The 20,411-nt window shown below is 32.9% G+C and overlaps 2 protein-coding genes across 7 annotated transcripts; one reads left to right on the top strand and one right to left on the bottom strand.

Annotated features, from left to right (window-relative positions):
• Positions 1-63: 63 nt before the first annotated feature.
• On the bottom strand, positions 64-8,335 carry LOC7481757 (long chain acyl-CoA synthetase 7, peroxisomal). The gene is made up of 23 exons (XM_002318973.4): positions 8,123-8,335; positions 7,713-7,773; positions 7,495-7,572; positions 7,267-7,338; positions 7,062-7,143; positions 6,706-6,811; positions 6,551-6,627; positions 5,804-5,848; positions 5,626-5,712; positions 4,841-4,930; positions 4,672-4,751; positions 4,491-4,584; positions 3,968-4,056; positions 3,792-3,880; positions 3,415-3,544; positions 3,127-3,245; positions 1,848-1,971; positions 1,674-1,760; positions 1,379-1,482; positions 1,216-1,301; positions 940-1,026; positions 769-855; positions 64-590 (listed from the first exon to the last, which is right to left on the bottom strand). Exons 1-23 carry the CDS (start codon positions 8,238-8,240, stop codon positions 495-497), a joined length of 2,088 nt encoding a protein of 695 aa, XP_002319009.2. The 5' UTR covers positions 8,241-8,335; the 3' UTR covers positions 64-494.
• Positions 8,336-13,532: 5,197 nt separating this feature from the next.
• LOC7481756 (mannosylglycoprotein endo-beta-mannosidase) lies at positions 13,533-20,293 on the top strand. 6 transcript variants are annotated; one of them, XM_024583627.2, is made up of 12 exons: positions 13,533-13,862; positions 14,576-14,714; positions 15,049-15,276; positions 15,469-15,527; positions 15,838-15,886; positions 16,036-16,266; positions 17,131-17,300; positions 17,393-17,597; positions 17,886-18,554; positions 18,751-18,978; positions 19,145-19,947; positions 20,060-20,293. In XM_024583627.2, exons 1-11 carry the CDS (start codon positions 13,717-13,719, stop codon positions 19,940-19,942), a joined length of 2,922 nt encoding a protein of 973 aa, XP_024439395.1. In that variant the 5' UTR covers positions 13,533-13,716; the 3' UTR covers positions 19,943-19,947; positions 20,060-20,293. The 6 variants fall into 6 exon arrangements, with proteins under 6 accessions (XP_024439395.1, XP_024439394.1, XP_002319539.1 ...); XM_024583626.2 differs by having other exon boundaries at positions 20,055-20,293; XM_002319503.4 differs by having other exon boundaries at positions 13,534-13,862; positions 19,145-20,293.
• The last annotated feature ends 118 nt before the right edge of the window (positions 20,294-20,411 follow it).

Genomic DNA, 20,411 nt, shown 5'->3' with positions numbered 1-20,411 from the left:
AGATTTGTAACTGATTGGTTACATCTCATCCAAGAAAACAACAACATGCTTTTAAAACCCGAGTAAGGAAAGCCACAACGTCATTAGATAACCATGAAAATATAACTTAACAAAATCATTAGTTGGAGCCACGAAATGGGGCACTCCTAAACCCAAGTTCAAAGTGCGGGCACGTATAACAAGAATCGTCTGCCCTGTAGACCAAGAGGGCAAGGAAGGAAACATCCTCCATGTCAGTTAATGTTTTTGAAGAAATCATTAATAATAGAAGATTTCTATGTTTTTGCATGTTCCCGATTTTCAGTTAATAGATAAGAACCTGCGGAACACAAAATAGATGACTACAACAGCTGGTCTCATCCTTGCGTGACCAGCATATTCGGCCAACAGTTGGAGAACAGTCAGCTACTTGTGGTTTCTTTGTAAATTGCAAGTGTCGAGAACAACGAATCAAATGGATGGCTCTTTTCTGTGGTGCAAATATGGTGAGCTCGCTACAACTTCGGCGGCTTCGGATCCGATGCAGAAAGTGCAGCATACATGTTTGATATTGCTTTGGCAAAGTATTCCTTCGCTTGAGGCCTCTTGACCTGCAAGGTTACCCAGATCAAAACACAGAAGGAATTCTCCGTGCAATTGCTGTCACATTTTGGTGCTACAAGTGGCATGTAAGAAAGACAACATGAAAGCTTATAAGTTATAACCACTCTTTACATCCAAAATATGTATCGAGGTTGTCCGAGGCAGAATGTTTAGCGACAGCTTTACCTTAAATGTTGGCGTGAGAAGTCCATTCTCCATGGTGAATGGTTCAGGCACCAAAGTTACGGCTTTTGCAAATTCAAAACCTCTCAACTGTTGATTTGTAAGCGAGTAAAAATAAATTGAAGGAAATGCAAATTGAAGGGTTACAAAGCATAATTGTCTAAAAAAAGTTACCTGTGCTTCCTTTCCAACCAGATCCATGTCAGCAAGAACTGCGGCCCTTGCTCTTGGATCATTGCATAACTGTCCTAAATCATCATGCTGCACAAGGAAAGTTTTAATAGCGAGTAACATTAAGTAAATTATGGACAGAATCAATCATTTAGTTTTAACAGCGAGCAGTAGAATCCCAACCAAAATTTATTTCATTTAATAACACTCAAAAAGACTCCTGACTACAGTTCCCAGGGTTAAATTTGTCACCAACAGAATAATAAATTAACCAACAACCTTGATCCCTTCAGACACGGCCCAATCTCTCAATACATCTGGCTCCACTGCAACTACAGCCACTAATGAGGAGTTGAAGCTATCACCTACAAACAAATTAAGCCATCAGGGAATAAATCATAACTGAGAAGATTGATATTCAATGTAAAACCCATGCTCTTACCATATATAAAACACTGGGAAACAAATCTGCATTTTGTATACACATTCTCAACCTTCTCCGGTGCTATGTACTCACCCTGTGCCAACTTGAAAATATTCTTCTTCCTGTCATAAATTAACTGACAGTTTCAATAAGGTGACTGGATTCAAACTTCAATCAATATAGTTGGTATTGCTAGAAGGACACGGACGACCGATACTAAGATATTAAAAGTAAATTTCCATTAATAGAAACTAAAAGCACATCGTAATTGTTTTTTTTCATCTTTCCACACTAAACCAAGGTAACAACCAACCTGTCAATAATCTTGAGGCGGCCTCCGGGTAACCACAACCCAATGTCTCCTGTATGCAACCAACCATCATCATCTATTACTTCTCTCCTGTCCAATTAAGCCAGCAGTCAGGTAGACTAATCATTTGCAAAACATCTCAGTAACAAGATCTAATAGGATACAAAAGTTGATTACATTTGGACTTCAGCTTTGTAGTAGCCTTGGAAGATAGTGGGACCCCTGACACAGATTTCTCCACGAGGATGAGGCTGATCCTCAGAGGTGTAATTCATTTCAGGAACATCCACCAGTTTTATTTCTGAAAGAGAAATGTAAATGTGAATCATTATAGATAACTAACTTACACTCCAACTGGCCAGGCACACAAGATAGAGGATAAACAACTTCTAGTAGGAATTTCATTATGTAATTTTCCAACAATCACTTCAAAATCTTCACAAATGGCCTTTTGCTGGGTTTAGAAATTATAATTTTCATCATGAATCACGTATGTCAGAAAATCTAAAAGAAATCATATGTCATAAATCAATCATGTGCACATAGAAACTCAAGAATGGTAGAGTTAAGAATTAAAACTCATAACCCGTTGTCATATCCATGAGAGAATCACAGAACATACAAGAAAGTGCCTGCCAAAGCCTACAGGTTGGTCCTGCATCTGCTGATCATCATGCAAAATGATCATAAATTAAACAGTCCATTGACTTCAAATGGTTAAGTTCTGTAGATTGACTACCCTAGCACCATGAATAAACCAAGCACTCAGACCAACTATATGGTACCAGGAAATCAAGTGGTCCTAACTTTTGCCCTAAAAAACAAAAGCTCAATATCTTACCTTAAGTTGTAAGCCATAATTATGAATTTCCTAGAACTTCTCTTGTTAATGTGTTTAGCCCACTAAACTTCCCCAACCAAATAGTAATTATTTGTTTTTGGTGAATCATCCACTAATAGTCAATAATCAACATTTTTAATAATATTAATCAGTAATGGTTTTTTCTCTTAAGCTTTCCTTCCAGCTTATTCCTGTTCTTTTTCATTTAAAGCATCTCCAGCAGTTTCAGCTAAACTTCTACTAAAGCCTCTGTAACCAAAATTCTATCTTCACATAGCATTAGGATTTTTACATCACACCAATTCACTTAGTCAACACTCCTTTCTTTTCTAGAATCCGTTGTGCCTTTTTATCAAAGCGGTTTCAAGGCACAAGATGTTTTGTATGAATAAAAGGATGTAATTGTGATGGTCATCTTTGAAATTCATTATTTCTCATGTGTTAGCATCAGATTCATGAACAATTAAACTATGGGATACCAACTAAAATAGATATTTATCAACTAGAGCAAACTACTACACGTTGTAATTACTGATCCATGCTACAACTTCATATACCAACTCATGTAGATGGCAATCTTATTATGCTATCAACAACCAAGTATGTAACACTCACCGCAGGCAGGATTAGGCGACCCAACATGGCCAGATAAATTGTCACCCTGGTCCACACTGCTAATGACACAAGAAGTTTCGGTCATCCCATATCCCTCAAGTACTTGACAGCCAAAACACCTATAAACAGTGATAAAGTTTGAAGCAAATATGTAAGTTGCTAATAATGCCCCCCCCCCCAAAAAAAAAATAAAACAAAAAACAAAAAACAAAGTGCACGTGCACGTGCACACACAGAGAGGGAGAGAGATTCAAATATAATAATGCATTAGGTTAGGAATTGACTTACACCCTCAGAAAGTCCATTACATCTGGAGATAAAGGTGAAGCACCTGATCCCATAAACCGCACTCGTCCTCCAAGCTTTTCCTTTATTTTGTTAAATACCAATCGGTCCCACATTGGTGATGGATTTCGGCCTGAAGCATTGATACTAAACATTAACAACAAGAAATATGAATCCACACGTTAACTACCTCCTATTTAAGGAATGTAGCGGTCAGGTTTATAATCTACTATTAGAACTTCAATGTTTTGGGCTTAAATAATTGTTAAGACAAAAACACTTATGTGGTGTGTTCTGACAAATGACTAAACTGGATAGGTTGGGCACCAATGAGAAGATAACAACTATAATGTTAAAAACTAGTCATTGGCTATACATACCACTCATCAACGCTTGCTTCTTAGAGTTGTAGGCAGCTCTAAATAGCCTCTCCTTTAAAACCCCAGAACTTTTCACCGCATTTATGATTCTGAGACAATCAAATTTATCAAACATGCCTGAATGACCATACAGATTATAACAATATAAATTATGCACTCCTCAAGCACAATCTTACCCATCATATATACGGTTATACAGCCGAGGAACACTACACAATATTGTTGGTCTTAAAGCAGACAAATCATCCAGCAATTTCAAATTGTCCTGCAAGTTTGAGAAACTAAGCCACAAGTGTGTTTGTATGAAGACACCCAAAATGTACCTAGTTAAGCATTGAAAAAGATAGCTGTATTAACTGCAGACCTACGTTTAGTCTTTAGTTTCTTGAAATGTATGTGTAGTTTCATTACAAGGGTTATTTCATGCTCAGAACAGTTGTGACACCAATATATCAGATCAGAAGATGGTCTCCTAACAAGATATCTTTTGGCCTACTGCGCCCAAGAAAACTACGATAAAACCTATTTACTATGCACAATGACTTGACTATAAAATCTCCCTGACAAAGTTCTCTACCTCACAACAGCATTCTTGAACTAGGCCAAACCATAAAAATTCTTTAACTAATCCCTAACTAAAATAGGAATTAGAGTCATGACAACATGTGTGTGTGTGTATCCGGCAGAATTGTCACATACTCCCTGGTAGAATCCAACAGCAACACCATAGTAAACTGACACGATCTGGTTACTCCGTTCATATATGTGCGCCAAAGGAAGATAAGATATATAACTGCAAAAGATAAATAGAAGTCAAATCAGAAAAGTATATAAAGTATCTTTCAACAAAGTCTTAATATGAATTGAAGATGAAACTTACATGTCTGCAGGGTTGAATTTGATTGCCATGCAGAAACCAGCAACACTTGAAATTAAGTTGTTATGTGTCAAGACAACTCCCTTCCAGAGAAATATAAGGCCAATCATTGTGGAGATGAGACAGTAGCAGCAAAAGCTGAGAACCATATTTCAAAAAACATGTATCCTACCTTTGGTGTGCCAGTAGTACCACTAGTATAGCATATGGTGGCAACATCCTCAGGTTTAGGAGGGATAAAAGGTTGCAGGCTACTGCGGCCCTAAAATAAAAACCATTTGTAAGGTGGCATAATTTTTTTTAAGTTATAACAGACATGCTCAATTTCTATTGCATTGCAGATTGAGAATTGACCGGTCTGATTGTGAATTTTGAATTAAGATAGAAAGCTGGTCTACAATAAAAATTTTGTTGAGAAACATTTACAAAGCCATTCTCAATTTCAATTTAGGAATTTAAATTAAGGTGGAAATCTTGTCCACAATCAAACTATTGCTAATATTACAAGTGAATATCTAATGCAATAAGCATTAGAAACACACAAAAGAAAGTACATGTATCGCTAAACTGGAAAGGCGATTGATTTGTCAAACACATCAAACTCATCAACATAATCCTAACAGTTTGGCTTGTTCAGTTTATATTGTCAATTTCTCAATGCTAAAAACATAAGTAGAGATTGGGATCACTTATTTTTATACCATGGGAGACAATGATTCATTAGCCATCCAGAGAACAAAAACCATCCAAGTCAAATCAACTAAGTACTTAACATATTTCAACAACCAACAATCAAAAAATTCTAGAAAGAAGAATTTCAAAGAGATTCAATTTTAAAACAGGGATTCCTTGTCTCAAGCTACACAGTTCTAATATGGTCCACATACCAAAAAAATTTAGCCACATACTGCTAGCCTACTTAAAATAAGAAAGGCAAAATTTCAGAATAAAACTTACCTCACTGAACAGTTTTGTATATGATCTGAGCTTCACTCCAGATGCCAAAGGAAGTGATGGTAAGTGTTCATCTACACCTCCCACTACCTGCCATAAAGTATACAACACAGAATGAGAATAAGGTCCATGGTATTCTTTAGTTGATTAGGATCTTAGTAGAGACCATAGAAGTACATACCACTATAAGTCGTACAGATGGAATCTCGGATATGAAGCTAAGCAGCTGCAAGTTCCAGGAGAGAACATGAGGCACATTGCAATTCAAATCAAGCTAACATCGGATCTGCTAACCTCATAGGTTATATATATACATGAGATATGAACATGTAATATAGCCAAATGCCACGGGATTCCAGCTTCAGTTAGCAGTTATTTATCAGAAAGTTCTACCCATTACTATATCATCATCTCATGTTATGAGAACAGAGGAATCTAGAACAGCCAATTCAAGTGCATTGAGTATGGGTGTCTCCAGTTTCCCAAAATAAACTAGCAGAAAAATATGCAACAAAAATTAGTAGAAGAAAATTTAAGCCTTTTCTGTTGTACGAGAGAGGGAGACAAAGAGAGAAGCAGCAAGGGAAAACAAGGAAAAGTACTTGGAAGACCTGAATCACCTGACTCCTGAGACAAGTTTTATAACAATTAGATTCATGTATTAACAACCTATCATCTAGCAATGTTTGTTAAACACAATGCACATTGAGCATGAACAGAAAATTGATGATTTAGTGAAGATAATTCACAGCTAGCCAGTTTCTTTCATAATGTACAGGCCTTTAACCTAGTCAAAATGTATCAAAGTCTTGTTTAAGAATAAGACAAGAAGTTTCCAGTGAACTAAGAACCCAAGGTGATGCTAACTAGCTAGACATGGGTTCTACTATGTAGAAGGGTAGATTTAAAAAGCAAAGATTAAACTCACGGTGTTCAATGTCTCTGGGACACAGAAGATAGCTTGCACATCAGCATGATTCACAACATACTTAACTGCATCAGGACCTGTGCACAGAATCAGACATTGTAAGAACAGGACTAATGTATCGAGATAGATGCATTTTTAATCAGTCATGTACGTACCAAGTGTGTCATATAAGGGAACTGAAATATAAGAATATGCTGTACAAGCGTGATCCACAATCAACCACTCTGGTCTGTTTATAAAATAGAGTCCAATGCAAGCTCCCTGTTCCACAAGAAACAAATTGATGTCAAAGCAACTACATTAAAAGTAACATGTCACATGGAAGTATGATTTTTCATTTGAGCATTACTGAAGAGGCTAGCTACATAGTGTCAGCTAATACACAAGCTAAGTATTAGATTACAGAACATCAAATATTACATACACATGTGAAAACAATTACACACATTTTTTTAAGAAAAAAAATAACTCCTACAAAATACAAATCCAAATTATCTAGAAAATGACTCACCTTTTGTAACCCATGAAAACGAAGGGCAGAACCTATAGCTTCCCTAGCAGCACCAGCTTCTCCATATGTCATCCATGTATACCTTTCACATATAAAAAGTCAAAATGATTAAAAAAAAAAACACAAAGAAGTCACTTAACTTTATCTTTAATTTTTAATCCATGAAAAAAAAAATAGAATCAAATTCCATTAATCAACAACTCACTCTCCAATCATTCCATCTGCCTGAACTCGTGTGCCCAAGTACTTGTAATCTCCAAAAGTTTTAACAGCATGTCTATAAACACCAAAAAAAAAAAAAAACATTATGATAAGCACCTTAAAACTATTTGTTCTTAAACCCTTTCATTGACCAAGCCATTTATGTTTTAATTTCAAAATTATAGACCCTTTAAACTACATACGCAATAAAATGAGTAGTTGAGATTCTTACACAAAGTTATCATGTAATGTCTCGATCTCAGGGTGATCATGAAACCTAGTTACAATCTTCATTGGCGACCGTGCAGATCTACCATTACATAAACAAGTAGAATTCATAATCAAGCAATTCTTAACCAATTAATTACTATAAAAAACAATAATTACGTTCAAACTAATCAAAATTAAACTAAAAAAAGAAAAACAAGAAGCAAATTAAGCATTGCTTACCTATAAACATTCCACTTCCCTGTTTGCAATTTCTCCGGTAAACAAACACTGTACTGTTGACCTACAAAGCAAATAAAAACAAAAAAAAATTAACAATAAATTCAATCATCAAAACATTAAAAGAATAACACATAAATATTTAAAAATAAATAAACAATTATCCAAGTGATAGTGATTATTTATTTGCAAGCAATCAAAAAACAGTTAGAAACTTCATTTAACCGCTTAAATTAACTAAAACCGTTAAAAAAACAACGTAAAAAATAAAAAATACATATTCAAAACCATTCAGCGCCAAAAATCTAGCGATCTAAAAATCTAGCGATCTAAAAAATGTTATAAACTTGAAAAATAAGTTGATACTTATAAACAAGTATAAGTGTAAGAATGCATCAAGAGAGAGAGATTACGGTGAACGAACTGTGAGGAGGAGGTGAGGTTAGCTTGGAGGTCGGATTGATCAGCGGTGGTGGAAGAGAGGATGTGACTCTGGATAGATTTGAGACGACGTTGAGCCGGTGAATCCATGGAAAGAGAATGAAAATAATTTTCTCGGGAAAATGAAGTTTTTGTGTTTGCTTGCTTGGAGGGAAAGAAAATAAATGGAAATGATATGCTTGTTCGTTTCAGGAAGTCATAAATAATTATTGAAGAAGGTGGTCGTGACGGGTGGGCACGGGGATTAAGACGGGGTGATGACGTGGCAAAGATGTAGATAAACATGAGGTCCACTACTTGGCAGGGTTTTTCGTTGGCAAATATCGAATTAGTCCTCTTGGAAAGTATTAAGTAGTCCCTAAACAAGTGTTTTTTCCTTTTAAGTGATCATTTTACCAACTTGAAATCGTGGGTTTTGGCACAACCAACACTAACCTAACCTTATCGACTAAGATCTTGTTTAATATTGTGTGATTGTTTTTTAAATTAATTTTTATTTATAAATATATTAAGTTACTATTTTTTTTATTTTTTAAAATTTATTTTTAACATCAACACATTAAAATAACTTAAAAACAATAAAAACAAAGAAAAAAATAAAAATAAAAAATTAATTTTTTTCAAAAATAATTTTAAAACGTAAAAATAAACAGCCTCTTTATATATATATATATATATATATATATATATATATATATATGTAAGTTTTTTTTTAAGAAATTTGTAAGTTTTTGAGGACTTAATTGATAAAGAAAATGGCAATTCCTTGATATCCGGAGTGATTCAAGAATTGCTATATTTTGCTTGTGTTGATGGCTTATCGAGTTGTTGTGACTTGATACTCCCGTTTGCGATTTTGAGCGTGGCCCAGACGCGGTCTAATAATATTATTTTGGCATGTCTGAAAAAGCAAGTTGTCTGTTTAGGACCCACCCTCTGTGATCTCCTTGTTTAAAATATGAAGAAAGGATCGGATAAAAAAACGAGACTATATATAAATATATTTATATTTTTTTTTAAAACCGTGTTTGAAATTTTATTTTTTAAAAATTTTATTTTTTAAAAAAAATAATTGAATATTATTTTAATGTGATAGTATTAATAATAATTTTTTAAAAAATATATATTATTTTAATATATTTTTAAATAAAAAATACTAAATAATTTGCTTGTGATTTTAACTTTTAGCTATGTTTATAATTTTTAAATATTAAATAATATTTTAAATGATAATATTACATTTACTTTCATGTGTTATTTTAATATACTGGTTGAACCTTTAAATTGCTTGAGTGCAATTTATATTTTTTTCTTGATTTTTAGTCTCGTGTGTTTATTAACACGGTACATTACCTTAATAAACAAGGTTTCAATAACAATAAAATTTTATACTAAACACCCATGTTTGGGGGAAAAAAAATCTATTTAAACTTATTTTTTGAAGTGATTTTTATTTAATTAAAATATTTTAAAAATTATATATGAAAGTTTTTATTTTATGATACTTAGAGAATAACTAGTGATATTCTAATAGTTATTTTCATATAAGCTCACTTTAAATAAATAAAAAGATATAATCATGAGAGAAAATTTCTAAATAAAAATATAATTATTATTTTTAGGAAGTTGTGGAATTTATGTTATCTCTTCTATTCATGTCTGTTTTGTTTAACATGAATTTTAGAAAGTAACTAATAATATGTTACTAGATATTCTATAAACATTATAAAAATTTATATCAATAAATTTGGAAATATTTGCAAGTCTTTAAAAAAAAACAAAAGCTCCATGTTTAATATGTTTTTTTTTCCGTAAGATTTTGTTTTAAAAATTATCACAGACCTTTTAATTTTATTTCCATATCGGTAGATGTATCTTGAAAGTAGAAGAATAGTAAGATATAATTATTTTATAATTTATTTGAAATATTTTATTTAATAAGTTTGAATATCATGTTTTTTAATTATGATATATATATATATATATTTTTATTTTTTTTAAATTATATTATTTTACTATAATTTGTTTTTATAAAAAAATAATATTATTTTAAAAAAAAATTCCACAGCACTTGTGGCCGAACATAGGCTTGACTGTGTTGAAATTAAAACTATCTTGAATCTGGTCCAGGTCTATGAAGAGAGGTCGCCCGTCATCAAGTAATGCTCGGGTTTAATTATTTGATCAGATCTGATTTAGGGTAGGTCCAGTCTAAAATATAATGTCTAAGACCATGTCATGATTCTTTGTAGCATATGGTAATAATTAAAAATAAAAATTCCTTGGAATAAAACTATAGTACAGGGCTAAACGATATTTTTTAATAAATTGTTTATTGGCTGTCAAGTCCTAGCCAATTGCATGTCTCGAACTTATATTTTATTACGATCCTCGAACTTATAAAATTCACCATAATCATTGATCAAGATTTGTCCACGTGTCGTGACTTTTGTAAAGAAATAGCGCCACGTGGTTAAAATATTCCATTTATTTTTTTAATATATAGAAACACATTCAACATTCCTCATATTCATTGACTATAATCTATTTAATTTCAACCGGGTAATTGATGGATTTTTATTCCTTATGCTATCCTTTCGGATTCCAGTCCAGGTGAAAATCATGGAAAGTAATTTTTTCTGTATTAGCCTGGGCATGGATATAATTTATCTTAAAATTGATTAAAAAAATATTTAATCTCAATTTGTAAAAATTACCTCGACGATATCTTAGATATTAAAAATAAAATGTCAACATTATTTTTATGATGAAAACAATAATAATTAAAATAAATTATTATAAAAATAACTTCACAGTAAACAATTGCCTCGAGCATAGCAAAAATATTAAATTAACTTTCATTAATTAACATATCGGTTGTTTTTACGTTTTAAAAATATTTTTTAAAATAATAGTTTTTTATTATTTTTTTCCTTTTAAATTTTTTTTTGTGTATTTTTATATCAATGTGCTAGTATAAAAAATAATTTTTAAAAAATAAAAAATATTATTTTAATATATTTCCGAGCGAAACTTTAAAAAGCAATCACTACCACACTTCCAAACATTTTTATCATTATATTTGTAAAATCTGATCGAATTAATTTTAAAATTAATTTAGGTAATAGGTCATTTTGAGTTAGTTATTTTTATTAAAACTATAATATTTATTTGTTTTATTAATATTGATTTAGTTAGATTTAGATTTGAAAACTAAACCAAGCTATTAAAAAATCAAATAATTTAAAAAGTTTGACAAAATTAATAAAATGTTTGAAAAGACTAGAAAACCAACTAAAATCAAGCTCTTGTTTTCAAACTTCCCCGGTCAACACGCTGAGCCAGTTAGGACTAATGACTACGGATTCAACAACTGAAAGCAATCTCAAATTTCATGATATCTATTATCGTCAATTAAATACCAGTAAGCTACTTGCTCGTGTGGTAAAAAGATTTACAAGCACACGCGCCGGTTCAGTTGTGAATAATTTGTTTAATACTTGGTTGGAGAATAATTCAAACTAGCTCGAGGATATACCAATTATGATACATGCTAGATTAGTGTTTCATACTACATCCTAAACTAAATTGATTTTTTTTAATATAAAAAAAATATTCAAGTGTTGGTAGCTTGTTTAAAAAAAAATAAAAAATTGTGACATGGATCACAGACCCGACTGGTTTAATATACTGATTTTATTTAATTATATAATAAAAAAAAATTAAAAAAAAAGTAATTATGATGATCTATAAAAAAAACCTCATAAAGTTGAAAGATTTAATAACATCAATTTATAACTAGCCAAGTGCTTAATGAAAAAAATAAAAAATATCAATTTAAAAACAAATGACCCTCGAAAAAAAAATACACCAATAAAGTCTACTAAACCCCTTCGGATTGGATTGTATGAATGGGATAACATAATAGAAGGAAAATGAGAAAAAAACATGAAATTAAATACTTGACCTAACCCAGTATTCAATATCGAAGGCTAAAAAAAATATAAAAATATTCAATTAAAAAAAAACTTAAAAAAAATCGAGTCAACCCGGACTAACATGCTAAATCTGCTATCTAGATAATGAAACTATAGTAAACCTATAGAAAGAAAAGTGAAGAAAGTCACGAAGCTTAACTTTCATCAAACTATTATTGAATGATAAAATTAAAAAAATTATCAATGTAAAAAAAGGATTAAAAAAAATATAATGTCAACCTATGTTAATATTTCAAATATATGACCCAAGTAATGAAAATATATTCATAACATAATTTTTTTTTATCAAGTTTAATTATAAATAAATTAAATGAGAAATGATCAGATTAAAATAAAAACCAATGATAAAAAAGAAGAGGTTGAATCTCTTATTTTTTCATGTAATTCAGCTATTGATATTTGCTAATGTTAAAATTTGGTATGTGTACTCTAATTGTTTTAATTTAATTTAATGTCATTTAATTTAATGTCATTTAATTTAACTAAATTTAGCATCCAAAATTCATTGCTAGTTATTTGATTTGAGTTGGGATAGACAAAGTGGCCTGTGGCACTTTCTTATGTAAATAAATATTTTTCGAGTAATTATTTTTTAAAATTAATATAGGTATTTGGGATAGTTTGTTTGATTAATTTCACGATTTCTAAAGTTAACAATTATATAAAACTCTAAAATTTATAAAACTTAAACAGATAACGTCTAAAATATAAACCTAGATCACATTATTTTAAAAAAACCCAAGCTAAATCCCACTATCCTCTTTATATATCAAAATTAAACACAAAATTAGCATATCCCAAGTCCCAACAGTTTTCAAAGGTCGGATGATTAGAGTGAAAAATTGCCATTTCAATAATATTTTATTATTTTTTCTTTTATTTATTCACGCATTGTTAATAAAACTTAACACAAGAGAATTATCCCGTGTCATTGCGGTAACTTTAATTTTCTAATTTATTTTTTGTATAAAAAAACATTGATTTCAATTGATGTTTTTTAAGAATTTTATTATATTAATATTAAAAATAAAAAATTATTATTTTAATTAAAAGACAAAGTAGTAGTAAAAAATATTTAATAATGTGGTAAAAATTATTTTTTAAAGTATATTATTTTTTGAAAATATATTAAAATAATATTTTTTTAAATTTATTTTTAATGTAGTATATTAAAATAATAAAAAATTAATTTAAAACTAAAAAAAACTCAAAATCTTCAAGCCCTGTGATTAATTTCAAGCTAATTTTTCAATCATTCGATGATCTGCTTCCAGTCACGATAAAAAAGACAACCTGTCAGGCTTGGCTGGGTAATAATCGATTAAACTACAGAATCTATGGAAATCTCCGTCTTAAAGAAAAAGAAGAACACAAAAAGACACAGCTCACAAGTCACGTCTTTTATTTAAATGTCTGTCGGACTTTGTCTATAAACAGAGAGAGAGAAAGTCTTAACTCTCTCGTTTGTCTTACCTTCTCTTACATTTTATTTGAGAAGTGTTGAGTTCCCTTCACTTTTTCTAGGATCTGGAGTCGATTTTTCCTTCAGATTTTTTTTGAATAAGTGAATGGCAGAGATAGGGAAGACAGTGCTTGATTCAGGATGGTTAGCTGCTAGATCAACTGAGGTTCATCTCAGTGGGACCCAACTCACTACCACTCATTCTCCTTCTGGTCTTGATAAGCCATGGATGGAAGCTGCTGTTCCTGGAACGTAATGCATTAATACCAAATTTTCAATTCTTGCTTTTCATCTTGTTAAATTCGTTGTCTTTCTTTGAATTTGGCTACTTTTTGAGAAACCCGTTTGTTTTTCTTTGAATTTGATCATGTTTTTATAGTCCCTCTGTGTTTTTTTTTTTTTTTGGATTTTGATGTCCCTGTTTGGTTGAATCGGTTTTCTGTTTGATAAAAAATGCTCTATTAGTTGACCCAGTTGACTTAAGGTCAATTATCCTTAATTATTCTGTAATGTCTCATCCTAGTTTTACCTTTTTAAAACTTATTTAATGGCCCAAATCACTGAATTATATCAGTAATCAATTAAGGAGTATTTAAACTTCTTTGAATCCAGTGTCCAGTTTCTGTAAATATCTGATTCTTTTTATTTTTTCTTTTATTTTTGGTAAGTGACTGTATTGTGTGTAAATACTATCTGAATTGTAATTAATTAACATGGGTGTTAAAATTATAATGCATAAGCTTAATTTAGTGTAGATTTTTTTCCTTCTTTAACATTTGCCAGTAAACTTAGTAGCTGAAATTTTTGAATCGTAAATAGTTAATATGATGGCAATCATGTTTAATGATCTTGCATTTTAGTTAGTGCAGGATTTATCTTTTTGTAATATCTGCTAATAATATCAATAGCAACGCTATTAACTTATGCGCGCTACTGTTTATTTTTTTCCTTCTTTTTTTTGATAGTGTTTTGGGAACCCTGGTGAAGAACAAAGCTGTTCCTGATCCTTTTTATGGGTTAGGAAACGAAGTGATTATTGATATAGCTGATTCTGGAAGGGAGTATTATACATTCTGGTTCTTCACAACTTTTCAGTGTAAGCTGGTATGCAATACTTCGCTGCCTGTTCGGGTTAATTATGAATTAAAACTGCAGTTTGGTTTGTATACCGGAATCTATCTTGATTTCAGATTTTCTCCCAAAGTATTTCATTCTATATTCTACATCTTGTAATTGATCAATATGGGTACTGGATTGCGGCATTGTATGAAACCTCAGAAGAGGCATAACCTGCTTATTTAAACATTGCTGAAAATTTGAGTTTCTTTCAAACATTTTAATGTATGATGACTTGTCATTATTATTATTTTTTCCTTATCTCATTATTGATTTTTAAAATCTTCCTTTGGATTGTCTCTAATTATTTGACATTTCACAGTCAGCAAACCAGCATCTGGATCTGAATTTTCGTGGAATCAATTACTCGGCAGAACTATATTTAAATGGAAACAAGAAGATCTTGCCAAAGGGGATGTTTCGAAGACATTCTCTTGATGTTACTGATATTCTACATCCTGATGGTCAGAACTTGCTTGCTGTTCTGGTTCACCCTCCAGATCATCCTGGTACAATTCCCCCAGAAGGGGGGCAGGGTGGTGATCATGAGGTGCACTACCATTTCTTAGTCCTCATTAATGAATTCTTTCTTCTTCCTGTTCCTAACTGTTTTCTACTTCCACAAAAAGATATTTTGGTTTTCCTGGGGTGGTTAATAGCTGAAAGTAAATTGACAAGTTAATGAGAGCAGAAATCTCAAGCTAACATCCTTTTATTATTATTATTATTATTTTCATTTCAGATTGGAAAAGATGTTGCCACGCAATATGTTGAGGGTTGGGATTGGATGGCTCCTATAAGGTTATTTTTTGAATTGAAGAGAGTAATTCTTTTTAATTGCACATACAAATCTTTTTTCTTGATTGTGGGTTATTATATGGATAGAGAGTAGCTTATGCATCGGGAAAAGAGAAGGTGCTCTATTTTAAAACCTCACGATGAATAGCAAAATAAATTTACTGTTGCACTTGTGCTGCTTATGATGTTTTCTTCAAAACTGTGGTTTGCCTCAGATTCTTTCTTCACATCCTATAGTTTTTTCCTGCAAACATCACAGACCTATATTATAGCAGTGAATGAGAAAACTAATGCTGCCTTTCTATTACTTCAGGGATAGGAATACTGGCATATGGGATGAGGTATCGATTTCCATCACTGGGGTGAGTCTAATATACCATGTTGCATTTCCTTTCATGACCTGCTCATTTATGTCCTCGTAACATTGGAAGATTCATATCGTTTGAGAAGCTTATCAGTATAAGGCGTGAAGGCTTGGATTCTTATATATTCATATTCCAATTCGGTGCAGCCAGTGAAAATAATAGATCCCCACTTGGTTTCAACCTTTTTTGATGGTTACAAGAGGGTATATCTGCATACTACAACAGAGTTGGAAAACAAAAGTTCCTCGGTTGTTGAATGTGACCTGAACATCCAAGTGACATCAGAACTTGAAGGAGGTGTTTGCATAGTAGAACATCTTCAGACTCAACAGCTGTCTATCCCCTCTGGAAAACGTGTTCAACATACATTTCCTCAGGTGAATTACATTATTTGTTTTTGTTGTTCTGAGCAGACTGCCCTTTCGTTGCATTTCTAAGTTATAGAAATACTTTGAAGGATAATAATGGTTTTCATGACTAGTTGGGGATTATAGAAGGGAACTCATCTATTTGATCTTTTTTGAGTAGCTTGTGGCAAGAAAATTATTTTTGACTTGTTCTTGCCCAAACATGTTCATTTCAATCCTCATAGCCTGTTGATTATCCTAACCTAGTGCAAATATGTTTTTACTTGAATAATCCTCTTGATTTTCTTGTGAGGTTCCTTAATGCATTTCTTTGTGTTCATTGTTGCTGTCCTTTTAGCTATAGGATTACTTTTGTGCCCACTCTATTTTCCCCTTCTTTGTTCTTTTATTTTTATGTCTGCCTTGGATAATACATCCTCCCATTTGAACATCTTTTACTGCTAAAATCATGTGATTGTTCGAGACCCAAATTTCATGTTCATAACAAACAGAGTTCTGCTTTTAATAAGATGAACAATGAATATTGCTGTAAGAATGTGGGAGTTCCTGGCTTCCTACGATGCATTTTATTCTCGATTAGGGATGAAGTGGAGGAAACTAACCACCTTTTTTAATTCCATTTACATTTGCAATGAATATACAAACATGAAGAGTTAGCAGCCTTTTGTTCTTTACTACTGAGGCCAATATGCGGAAACATAATGAGTGCCCTTTTATGTTTACCCATGAAAAAATTAATAAAAATCAGATGTGTACAATGTCGAATACCTATGCTTTTGGACTGTCCATTGTTCTCAACTTTCAACTAATTGCATGCATATAATTTTGGTTTCCATTACTTCTTTTTGAGTGCTAAACTGTGTGATGTCGCAGCTTTTTTTCTACAAGCCCAACTTATGGTGGCCAAATGGAATGGGAAAGCAAGCATTATACAATGTCACTATTACTGTTGATGTAAAGGGACATGGAGAGTCTGACTCATGGAGCCATATGTATGGATTCCGTAAAATTGAGAGCTATATTGATAGTGCAACTGGTGGAAGGTATTTAATGTGTAAATTTTATGTAACAGATTGATTATAAAAGTTCTGGCCTCAGGTTCCCCAACTATGTTTTTATCTTATGGGCTGAACAGGTTGTTCAAGGTCAATGGGCAGCCTATTTTTATCCGCGGTGGTAATTGGATATTGTCGGATGGGTTGCTAAGGCTTTCTAAAAAACGCTACAAAACAGACATCAAGTTTCATGCAGATATGAATTTTAACATGATCCGTTGTTGGGGTGGTGGATTAGCTGAGAGGCCAGAGTTCTATCATTACTGTGACATCTATGGTTTGCTGGTAATTCTCTCTATCTGATTTAATGTAATCAAGTTTTGAAAATGTCTCTGCAAGAGTGAATTTTGACTTGGAATTTATCAAATTATGCTGGGCTTTAAATCATTAATTTTTGCAGCTTGCATGGGGGTATACTTTCAGTTAAAAGCTGGACGATAATTTTGCTAATCCTATTATACTGCTTCAAATTCCAATGTGCAACCTTAGATTGGTGTTTTTCTATTAAAAGTTAATGGGATATGTAGGCCCAGTCTGTAAACTATGAATCATATACTGGATTAATTTTTGTAGGTGTGGCAAGAATTTTGGATAACTGGAGATGTTGATGGAAGAGGTGTCCCTGTTTCAAATCCAAATGGTCCACTTGACCATGACCTTTTTATGCTATGTGCAAGAGACACTGTCAAGCTTCTACGAAATCATCCTAGTCTTGCTCTTTGGGTGGGTGGAAATGAACAAGTTCCACCACCTGACATCAACAATGCTTTAAAGGATGAGCTGAAGCTCCATCCTTATTTTGAGAGTCTCCATAACACTGGCAAGTCTGTGCAAGAACTGTCTGCAAGTGTGAAAGATCCTAGTAATTATCTTGATGGTACACGCATTTATATCCAAGGATCAATGTGGGATGGCTTTGCAAATGGAAAGGGGGACTTCACTGATGGTCCTTATGAAATACAATACCCAGAAAGTTTCTTCAAGGATGATTTTTACAACTATGGATTCAATCCTGAGGTTGGTTCTGTTGGAGTGCCAGTTGCTGCTACCATCAAAGCTACAATGCCTCCAGAAGGATGGAAAATTCCATTGTTTAAGAAGCTTCCAGATGGGTATGTAGAAGAAGTGCCAAACCCCATATGGGAATACCACAAATACATTCCTTATTCAAAACCAGGCAAGGTTCACAATCAGATTCTACTATATGGGACTCCAACAGATCTTAATGATTTTTGCTTGAAGGTATATAAAATCTTCATCTATTTACTTACAATTGCTTAAATCTTTTTCAAGCCTCTATCCACTTGTTTAAACAAAGGACTTAAACTACCATGAATGGAAGTGGCTCCAAAGGATTTAAACTTTTTATTGAGACAAATTCGGTGTATGATTAAGACATTGTTGTTGTTGTACTGACCTGTTTAAACCATCATCTCAGGCTCAGCTTGTAAACTACATTCAGTATAGAGCTCTATTGGAAGGCTGGACGTCTCGTATGTGGAGCAAATACACTGGTGTTTTGATTTGGAAGACTCAGAATCCTTGGACAGGTCTTAGAGGTCAGTTTTATGACCATCTACACGACCAAACAGCAGGTTTTTATGGCTGTCGCAGTGCTGCAGAGCCAGTCCATGTCCAGCTAAATTTGGCTACGTATTTTATTGAGGTAAATGACCACACTAGAACTGTATTGTTTCCATGTCTTTGGGGCACATATCTAATTGAAATTTCCAACTGCATAGTTATCTCTTACAGTGCTACACATGGCATAATCCATTCCTTGCTTCCGGAATACTTACCCTGACTTCACTAGTTTCTCTTGCCATAAACAGGTTGTTAATACTCTGTCAGAGCAACTATCTGATGTTGCCATAGAAGCATCGGTATGGGATCTCGAAGGAACATGCCCATATTATGTAGTGCATGAAAAGCTCTCTGTTCCTTCAAAGAAAACAGTACCCATACTTGAGATGAAATATCCAAAATCAAAAAACCCAAAGCCAGTCTACTTTCTTCTTCTCAAACTCTACAAGATGTCAGATTATGGGGTTATATCTAGGAATTTTTACTGGTTGCATCTGCCTGGTGGAGACTACAAACTGTTGGAGCCATACAGGAAGAAGAGAGTTCCCCTTAAGATTAGATCGACCACTTTTATCAAAGGGTCCACTTATGAAATGGAAATGCACGTCGAAAACAAGTCCAAAAAGCCAGACTCAAAAAGTTTAACCTACAAGAATAATTTTGTTACCAGAATTGGTGATGGTGATTTTGACATGGCCTCAGTGGAGCCTGTAAATAGTGCAGCTGAGGAAAAACAGGAGGCTAGTTTATTCCAGAGGATCTACAGACGTTTTTCAGGGGAAACTGATGATTTGCAGGTTTCTGAAATTAACGGCTCTGATGAAGGAGTTGCTTTTTTCCTATATTTCTCTGTTCATGCTTCGGAACCAGGCCACAAGGAAGGAGAAGATACAAGAATTCTCCCAGTCCATTACTCAGACAACTACTTTTCACTTGTACCCGGAGAGGTGATGCCCATCAAGATATCTTTTGAAGTTCCTCCAGGTGTTACCCCGCGGATAAGACTCCATGGCTGGAATTACCACAGTGGACACAAAGTTTATTGAGCTCAGTAAGATTACTTCCTCTCCATTTGATTGTTAGTGGTCTTTCAGACCAATCAAATAAAAAAAAAAGATTTAACTTCTGGACTCAAAAGTTGTCTCATTTCCTGCACAGCACAGAGCTTGTATAAGTTGACATTGAAGATAAAGCAGGGGTGCCAGAGAGCTTTCAGATTCATTTTCTGTACTTCCTATTGTTTGAGGTTATATATCGTAATAGTAGTACGTATTTTGATTTCCAATTGTAAATGACTGTTTCATAGAACTGCATTCAGCATTTGATGTGGTTTTCTGTGCCTTTTCATATACTTTCGATTCATTTCTTGATATGGAGAGGAAAGAAGTCGAAGACAACGAAGCCTTTGCCTTATTATGTTTTTGGTTAAACAGACATTTACAAGCATCAGCATGCACTTGTAGCAGGAATGCTAGGCTGAGCTGACCTTTGTCATGTCTGCATGTCATCATCGAC

The sequence above is a fragment of the Populus trichocarpa genome, chromosome 13, assembly GCF_000002775.5.
Source record: "Populus trichocarpa isolate Nisqually-1 chromosome 13, P.trichocarpa_v4.1, whole genome shotgun sequence".
NCBI classification, from domain to species: Eukaryota; Viridiplantae; Streptophyta; class Magnoliopsida; order Malpighiales; family Salicaceae; genus Populus; species Populus trichocarpa.
Note: the sequence above shows the minus strand (reverse complement) of the source record. Positions and strands in the feature narration are given on the sequence as shown.